Source organism: Aptenodytes patagonicus, chromosome 16 (assembly GCF_965638725.1).
Source record: "Aptenodytes patagonicus chromosome 16, bAptPat1.pri.cur, whole genome shotgun sequence".
Lineage (NCBI taxonomy): Eukaryota > Metazoa > Chordata > Aves > Sphenisciformes > Spheniscidae > Aptenodytes > Aptenodytes patagonicus.
The window spans coordinates 2,946,412-2,955,009 of NC_134964.1; the positions used below are offsets into that span (position 1 = coordinate 2,946,412).

The 8,598-nt window shown below is 41.6% G+C and overlaps 1 protein-coding gene across 1 annotated transcript; it reads right to left on the reverse strand.

Annotated features, from left to right (window-relative positions):
- Positions 1-264: 264 nt before the first annotated feature.
- Positions 265-6,300, reverse strand: C16H17orf67 (chromosome 16 C17orf67 homolog). The gene is made up of 4 exons (XM_076353821.1): positions 6,238-6,300; positions 5,452-5,552; positions 2,267-2,406; positions 265-719 (listed from the first exon to the last, which is right to left on the reverse strand). Exons 1-3 carry the CDS (start codon positions 6,290-6,292, stop codon positions 2,290-2,292), a joined length of 273 nt encoding a protein of 90 aa, XP_076209936.1. The 5' UTR covers positions 6,293-6,300; the 3' UTR covers positions 265-719; positions 2,267-2,289.
- Positions 6,301-8,598: the final 2,298 nt, after the last annotated feature.

The following is an 8,598-nucleotide window of genomic DNA, read 5'->3' on the forward strand; positions in this document are numbered from 1 at the left end:
GCAGAATTATAAAGGAAAGGGAAAAGTTTTGCAGAGAAACTACAAAATTATTAGACTGCACCATAGTGCTTCCCAGCTGCTGATCCCAGAAAGTCCTCTGATGTTTCCTTAGTACTTTGCAATACTGAGCCTCACTTCCAGTGGTTTTTGTCAGCATATAGTATGGGAGACTAAGGTAACAAAATAATCTGAAAATAGATTTGAATCAAGCTTTTATTATGAAACAGTATGTGAAACTCATCAGGCAATTAAACATAGATTAGTGTTGCATAAATGTTATGTCTTCATACAATATTGTTATTTAACCTACAAAACTGTAACTAAGGATTCCTCCAAAGTCCAGAAAGCTGGCCTTGACATCATGTTTATATTCTCCAATTTTATGGACTTTTCCCTAAGTTCCTTTTGCTTCAGTCTAAAGCTGTACCCTTAAAAAGCATACTCTAGGACTAATCAGTGATTCATTCTTGCCCATATCTCAGAAACTAGGGGAAACCCTTGATTTATTTATTCATGCATGCAATCATTACTGGTAGAAAATATATGGCTGTCTATAACGTATCTAGCCATTTATAGCTGGAAGTTTTGCTGTATCACTGGGATTGCACCATATTGCAAAGAGGTTCAGCTCTACAATGAGCACATAGCCAATGCAGGAGTAATCTTGTCCTCCTTAACACAATCATAGTATATATCCTCTTCGGTGCCCATGAAGAGGTCTGCAGAAAAAAAAGAAAAAAATATAATTAAAAACCATGCTGACATTGGCCATACTAATAACAAACAAAGGGCTTCTAATCATTTAAGCGCTTTTCTAACGTTAATTCTTCACAATCGCCTGTGAGCAGCTATTGTAAAGAATTACAATAGCTAAGTGAGCCAGCTTTCAACTGTGTCTCAGCTGGAAGATTTTTAGAAAACAGCCAACTTACCTCCTAGGGCTAAGGTTTGGGAATTTTATGTTTTTGTTTTTAAATAAGTTTCAGACCTTTGGCTTATTGTGGATTAACATAGCTCTGTTGAAGTCTACCACAACATCCAGATTTTCAAAAGTATTTAGATTTGTACAGGTACAAATAGCAGAATTTTAAGCAGACAAACTTTCTGTCTTTTGAAACAGATCAGCCCTGACAGACACCATCTCTGTATTCTACTGCTTAAATGCTTTTGCAAGTACGGAGCTAAATCTGCAACTTTTACGTTAAAAAGTTAACTGTGAGTGATATAGCATCACTGTTATGGTGATGATTCAAATGTATCCCAGTCGACAAATTTCATGTCTATTTAAAGAATGTAAGCAGGAAGGCTTCTCCTGTTATAAAAATATACAGATGTAGGTATATCTTCTTTTATTGGCATCACAAACAGCTATTGGGTACCTGGAAGAGTTCATGATTAATACTTATATTTTACAATCCTATACATTCCTTACCTCAATACATCACATTTTTTTAATGTAGTGATAAGTTGATACTGTATGCAAAACACACAAGTCAAAAAAGGATGACCATATCACAAACCTAATGCGCATGGCGTACTATTGGGATGTGTCATTTTGTCACCGACTGGCTTGTGAGTAGTGCCTGGTTTCTGAGCTGTGCTTTGGAATATATTTCCCCATTGAACTCTGTGATGCATACGATAAACAGAGGCAATAAAGCAAATGATGCTGCCTATTACACTGATGTTGAAAATCGTAAACAGAACTAATAATCCATGCAAGCTCTGTGAAAATGTTCGATGTTGATGTTTACCAGCATGTGTACTAAATAGTGAATTCCATTTAAAAAATCACCAGCTAGCAATTACAGCTGAGATACTGCAGAACGGGCTCAACTCCTAGCAGGTCAGGCTGCATCTTAAATATCTGAAGGATGACAGCTATGAGTTTAATCCTGCCACAGTCCTACTGAGAGATAAGTGAACAAGTACAAGACTTAAATAGTTAAGCTGGAAAAGGAGCACAAGCAGACAGAAAAGAAACAGGAGCAATCTGAAGCACCATTCATAAGAATGTTGTGCAGTCACCAGCTTATATCCATATAGCAGAGAAATGCGTAACCAAATGTTTTATTAACATGAACAGAACTACAGTGACACAGTTGATGCCTAGGACACTCATGTTCCCTGCCACTGCTCTGTTTGCCAGACACCTTTCAGCACAAGGTACTTCCTCCAGCCATTGGTTATTCTCTCCTCTTCCAGTTTGTGGCGCTGCCTTTCATTATGAAGAAAGAAATACGCACTGTAAAAGAAATACATATACCGATTGCGGGGTAGGCAAAACCGTTAGATTGGATGGACTAAATCCCTGTTGCAGTGTGGGACGCAATGTGGATTCAACCAGTGTTCAAGAAATTGTTCTTCTGATCTCTGCTCCAGGCGCTGGAGGTAAAGCATATACTCCTATTTAAAGAAAAGAAAAAGTAATTTAATTATGTAATCACTCAAGTCTAATGCCAGACCAATGAACCAGGAGAATTTTTACAGCTTATATAAGAGCAATTAATTTACCCCTTAAAATGATCAAATATAGTGAAATGGTGTTGCTAGTCAGCTTGCCCCAACCTAGCAATATTTAATGAATGACATCATCATCCAGATCAGTAAAGGTGTTGAGCAAGAATTTTACAACAATATTCATAAATTAGGAATTCTGCATACACATTTCTTATTTGCATATCGACACAGAAGCCTCTGTTGGTCCTGAGGGTACAGATGGATTCTCACAGATAGGTCTGTTGTAGCCTCTTTTGAAAATTGATTCCTGCTGATTAAAAAACATTAACCCCTTATAGGATGATGTGGCAATACTCTGAAGGGTTCTAGGAGTAGCACGCATCAGTGCTGATTGGTCTTTCTGTGATACATAAAATAATGTGAATTTCCCATACTAATTTATAGTTTTTTGGTGTAAGCTACAAATTATCAAACTAAAGTGAGCTGTGTACCAAAAACTTGGCCTCCATCAGGAACAAAATTTACTTTTAAAAAGTTACAGTCCCAGTGCATGCGGGCTCCTAAGCTTTGTGAACACGGGGCACACTTTTTCAAAATACACCCCCATTGCTTTGCACAGTAGGCATTGTAGGAATGGAAGCTGCCCCGTAAACCCTTTGCACTGGCCAAGTATTCCCGCTGTCATCCAGTTCTCTGCTCTTTGTGCTGACCAGAGGGTTGGGATACTGGGTGCCAGCAGGAAGCATTCGTATCCTGCCTTTTACTGTGCTTTCTGTCCTCACAGCACAGGGAGACTTGGCTCAAATCCCTCTGTGAGACTGCATTATGAACTTGCAGAGAACAGAACTATATGACTGAGAAGATGCCACATGATAAAAAGCAGGGTATCAAAGTAAGGTTAAAACATGCTGATAACATAAATGACATTTTTTAAATAATCAAAGATGGCAGATCTTGCTGTCTGTAACCAAACAGGCTTTTTGACTGAAACGGCACTGTAGAAGTCAAACAGTGTCACAAAGAATTGCAAATTAAATTCCTCAGCTCAGCATGATCTGGCCTAGTACAAACAGTTTTTGCTTAAAATAGATGAACAGAGGTGGGTTCATCCCAGCATTCATTTCATTCTGCTACAAAGAATCCATACAAAATCAGTTTTTCTCCTTGAGCTGGTGGTAGAACTGTGCACAGGGATACAGCAGCCATGCATCTTCATTCACAAGGGAAAATCTCCATGTTCCACGTGGCAGGGGGGATAGTTTTTTTATCGGAAGATATTTCCTTTTCTACTGAAAACCTTGACATTTAGTGAGAAAAACAAATCCTTTTATGTTTGGGTTTTCTTACAGAAAGCCAGCATTGCTGTATAGAAAAAAAAAAGAAATGAGAAGCTTGGAATTTTTCAACAAAATGTGTGCTACTAATCGTGGTAGGATGGAAAGTGGCGAGGACAGAGCAGCAGAGGTCAGTAATCAAACACTCTCTAGCCCTAGCTCCCTCTGCTCCCCACTTAGAATCACGGACTATCTCGAGTTGGAAGGGACCCATAAGGATCATCGAGTCCAACTCCCTGCTCCTCGCAGGGCTACCTAAAACGAAACCTCATGACTAAGAGCGTCATATATATGCATGTAACTTCCTGTAATACAGGATTTAACTCAGTCCAACTTCTCTACTGTTTTATTTATTTTGTATTTAATATGTGTTATATTTACTACATAACACATTATATAATCGTGGTGGTATATTAAGCATAAGCATAGAAGGGAGCTGTATTCCCGCTCATTTTCAAAAACTACAAGGCTTTTTTAACAGCAGCTTAGCAATCAACCCAATCCTGAATGCCATGGGCAGCAGTGAAGCCCATGCCTTCTGGTTTTTGGCTCTGTTGTACAGTCTTCATTATACAAGATTGTTAACAAGCATGGTGCAGTATTCTTGTGACAGCTTTGATTTGTTGTGGCCATCACACTTGACAAAGAAGTGTGTACATCAGGAGTGGTGTACGGCCAGCCACTCAGGACAGCCAGGTGGATTCTTTTTGGCTGGTATAAAATAACCATTAGAAATAGAAAACCACTAGCTGTCTCTGCAGTCCTGCAGGGTACATGTCCTACGGAGCTCAGAAGTGTTCGGCACCTTGCTGAACTCAGCCCCTTGTATTCGTCATACATGCACAATCTGTTGTGTGGTTTCTATCTTCTGTGGGTTTTGCCTCTTCAGAACCATGTAATTTTAGCACAGTTTATTTACTTTGGAAAGAAATAGGCAGTAATTTCAAAATACCTTAAGTACCTCTTGAGAAGTGCAGAATTATACATTACATCTTGTCAAAGTGAGTAAAACAGAAGGCTCCTTAATTCTTTTTCTTTTGTTGTAATATGGCTTAAAAATAAATAAATATAAATACTGCATGCAAAAACAATGCTGTTGCGTTAAGCTAGCAACTAAAAACTTCTACAATATCATAACAAACCATCCTACCTGTAGCATTCATAAATAAGTGAATGAAAGTAAGTGATTTTAAAAGCTAGTTCAGAACTACCTCAATCTCCACGCTGACCACTGACACCTACGTCTCCTTTCTGCCTTGAGTGCAGAATGTACTGTAAGCAGAAGACATTTCCTGTTATTTAGTTTTTCAGGAACAACCTGATGAAATCCACATTTCTATAAATGAAAAGCCACTTTCTTCTCAATAACTTAATCGGCATTTTTGAACCGTGATAAATAATTTCCACATTCTGCAAGCATACATTTCCTGAGCAATATTCAGCACTTATAGAATGCTACTTAACAAGAACTGAAAGAATGTAAAGAGTTTTTTTAGTATTTTAAGGAAGAACTCAGCTGCTTAAAAGGATGATATTCGTAACGTATTGCTTGGAATTAAATCTATAGAAATTTAATACTAAGCACAAATGTTTTGGGGTTTTTGGTGGGTTTTTTTTTTTTAGTTAATGTAATTTAAAAATAAATATCCTAAATCACCCTCATGGGCTCATCAGGGAAACCAGCTTTTCTTGGTCTGTCTTCACGACGAGTTCTCAGAATCTGTTTGGCGTCTTTTTCAGTCAAAATTGGTGAAGTGTCTAAAGACAGAAAAGCAGAAATTAGTTCTGAAATTACCAAAAAGTTAATATTTTATATGTCAGTTGTAAAATGAAATGTCTCCAAACCTGATTTTTGTCCATATACAAAGTGTTCTTTCATTACAGCCCCTTCCCAGGGGATATTGCATTCCAGGAGATATGAGTGGAATTTTAAACCATTTTTATACTTGCGCTTTCTATAGTTCTACCAGCATGAAGTAAACCCTACATATTCATGTTACTCTCTGACGTGATAAAATATAACAGCACCATCTAACCACAGACATTAGTAACTCTTCCAATTCTTTCTTCTTTTCTGTGTTGCATTACTGTTTAGGATTATTTTTCAAAGTAATGAGTTAGACTTTTGTTGCAAAGGAGAGATTGCATTGAGCGTTTAGCTTGCAGGACCTTGGTAAAATAATATTAAAATAGTAAGCTTGTAAAATAAAACTTTTTTGTTTTAGAATACATTACTACAGTGTGGTAATGCAGAGAGTAAAATATCTAATACAATAGCATAATTGTTAAAAATCAAATCATGGAAAGCCTGCAATATAAAAATAGTTAAGTATTAAAAATGAAATATGAAGATACTAAAATACAAGGCTGACAAACTAATACTATTACAATATGCTCTGCAGCTCTACATACACACACAGGTTTGTTTTATATAAACTCCTACCTGTAAAAGTGGTCATGAGGACCAAAAAGAAGACAACCACAAGTAAGTTCTTCATTTTGATTCTGCTTTCTCTCAGTCTGTTCCAAAATGAGTAACGCTGACTGAGGCATTAGCCTATTTGAAGTAGCTACGTCAGTCACAAATGTTTGTTTATGCTTTAACTAATTTGAGTGATAGTATGATTTTGAAGACATCTGGCCTGAAGTTTTGAATATGGCTATTATCTGCTCACATTCTCAGCATAACTCTGTTCCTGAGGGAAAGAAAATAGAAGACCATTTTTCCACTTCAGGCTTCAGAGTTACACTGGATATTTTAAATTTGTGAAAATGAAACACGTGACTTTACATCTAGCATAGCAAGCGATGGTTTCACGTGCCTAAGATAAATGATTGTTTTTTAAAAGAAACAATTGCCCGTTCCTGAATGTTAATCTCAAAGGCAGCCGCAAAGGAGCCCCTTTGTCAAAAACTGTCTCTAACTTTACTCCAGCGCCGAAGTACATATTAATGTGGTTTAACTCTAGCAGAGTCAAATTATCACTGCTGGAAAACAAAGCAGAGAGATTTTTATCAAATTAATAGAATCATACAAATGAAAACTACATAATTCTTCTCTTTTCAGGACAAGCTGGTAGAAAACAGGATTATAAACGTCCTTGCTAATAAACACAGTGTGAAGTAAGAATGTAGGTTAACAACTGCAGTTGCAAACAGCTAGTTTCTGCCTTGCCAAACGTAACCGTCCAGACCTCTCCTGAGCAGCGCTATGCTGGACACACGGCACCAGCAACACCGATTTGTAGGAAAAGAAGTAAGTGTCCCTTTGAGTATAGCGCATGAAATAAGGAGTCAGAATTCATGAGCAGCTCTCGCATCAAGGGACGTGAGTAATTAGCATTTCCCCTCCGAGGGAAAGGTGCAGCGCATCCCCAGCTATTCACCCAGGGTTTGCCAGCTTGGCTCTGAGCAGGTCTCTTCATTTGTGCTTTTTTATTTCCTAAAGAAGTGGTTTTTGTTCTGCCTGTGCCACTATGCACAAGTCAGCCAGTTTCCATGAAATCTGGCAGGGAGCTGTGGGTCTCAAAAACGTTAAGATACAGAAAGGTTCAAGAAATCTAACAGCAGGTCGGAGAGAGAGGCTGCGAATGCCTCCTTGGACGGACACCTTCAGGTGTGCTTAACCTCGGCAAACACCGGAGGCTGCAACCCTGAGACACGTCTCCTTAGCCAGCCGGGCTGGATTAGCTCAACTGCTCACACAATTATTTATGAGTTTATAAAAATCTGACAGAATCATGGGCTAAAACGGAGAGCGCTGTAGGTGTGAGGGCTTGACCGGAGCGAAAGCAGGTGATGGAAACAAAGCAGTTCAGGGGTTGGGCCGTTCTGGGGTTCTGACGTCCCGTTACGGGACTTTTCTTGGAAACCGAGTATTGCCAAACTGTGGAGCATTTGCATTTTTCAGCATGTGTTTTAAGATGCCAATAGCCTAAAACGCAAGAACTGTTAACGTGTACTGTATGGATTTATGTAATTGTTCAAGATACTGTTCAAGAAACCGGTAGTTTCTAATGGCAGCAACTATTTATGTTTAGAACTGCTACAGGGGAAACAGTATAACACGTAAGGACAGAACGAAGCTGGGGGGGGGGGAAGCATTTATGGTTGGGGTAATAAAGGAAAAAATAGTACGAAAATTTAGCCCGAAGCCAGTTCGGCAGCCGCCTCCTCCACCGAGGCCCTTCGCCCTGGGTTTTGCCGCCCAGCGGCCGCGGCCCCGGCCCCGTGCCCAGCGAGCTCCCGCGCTGCTCCCGCTGGCGCGGAAGCCGGGCCGCTCTGCCGCGCACTGTCGCGGCTGCCGGGAGCCGTCGGCGATAAACCCCCCGTCCTGATCAACTGGGTGAGGAACCCGCCCGCCCGTTTCCGGGCGGCGCCCGTCTCCTGGCAACCGCCCGCTTCCGCTTCCGCCGCCCCGCGCATCCCCGGTGGCCGCCGCTCGCCGCCTCCCGCGCTGAGGCCGCCGAGGCCGCTCCTCGGCCCGGCGCAGGCGGCAGCGGCCGCGGGGAGCCGCCGCCAGGAGCCCCCGCAGCGCTGCGGAGGGGGAAGCGGGCGCGGGGCGAGGGCGGCCGGCGGCGGTGGCGGCCCCCAGCGCAGGGCAGCGGCGCGGGGCGCGGCGGTCTGAGGGGAGGTGGTGTGAGGGGCTGCGGCCTCGGCGCGGTGACGGTCTCCCACCCGCCCCCGCAGAGGGGCCTGAGTGGAAGTGGGGGCGTTTGGGGACAGCCAGAGCCGTGTGGCGGCTCCCTCCTGGGGCCTGGGGGAGGGGAGTGGGCGAGAGAAGGGCAGGGCAGGGCCGGGCCGG

Excerpts from the sequence above, each read along its gene's own strand:
- C16H17orf67 (XM_076353821.1), bottom strand. The coding sequence starts at position 6,292 with ATGAAGAACTTACTTGTGGTTGTCTTCTTTTTGGTCCTCATGACCACT. Across the intron at positions 5,553-6,237 it reads CCTCATGACCACTTTTACAG|ACACTTCACCAATTTTGACT; the intron begins GTAGGAGTTTAT and ends TTCTGTCTTTAG. Across the intron at positions 2,407-5,451 it reads TCCCTGATGAGCCCATGAGG|GAGTATATGCTTTACCTCCA; the intron begins GTGATTTAGGAT and ends TTCTTTAAATAG.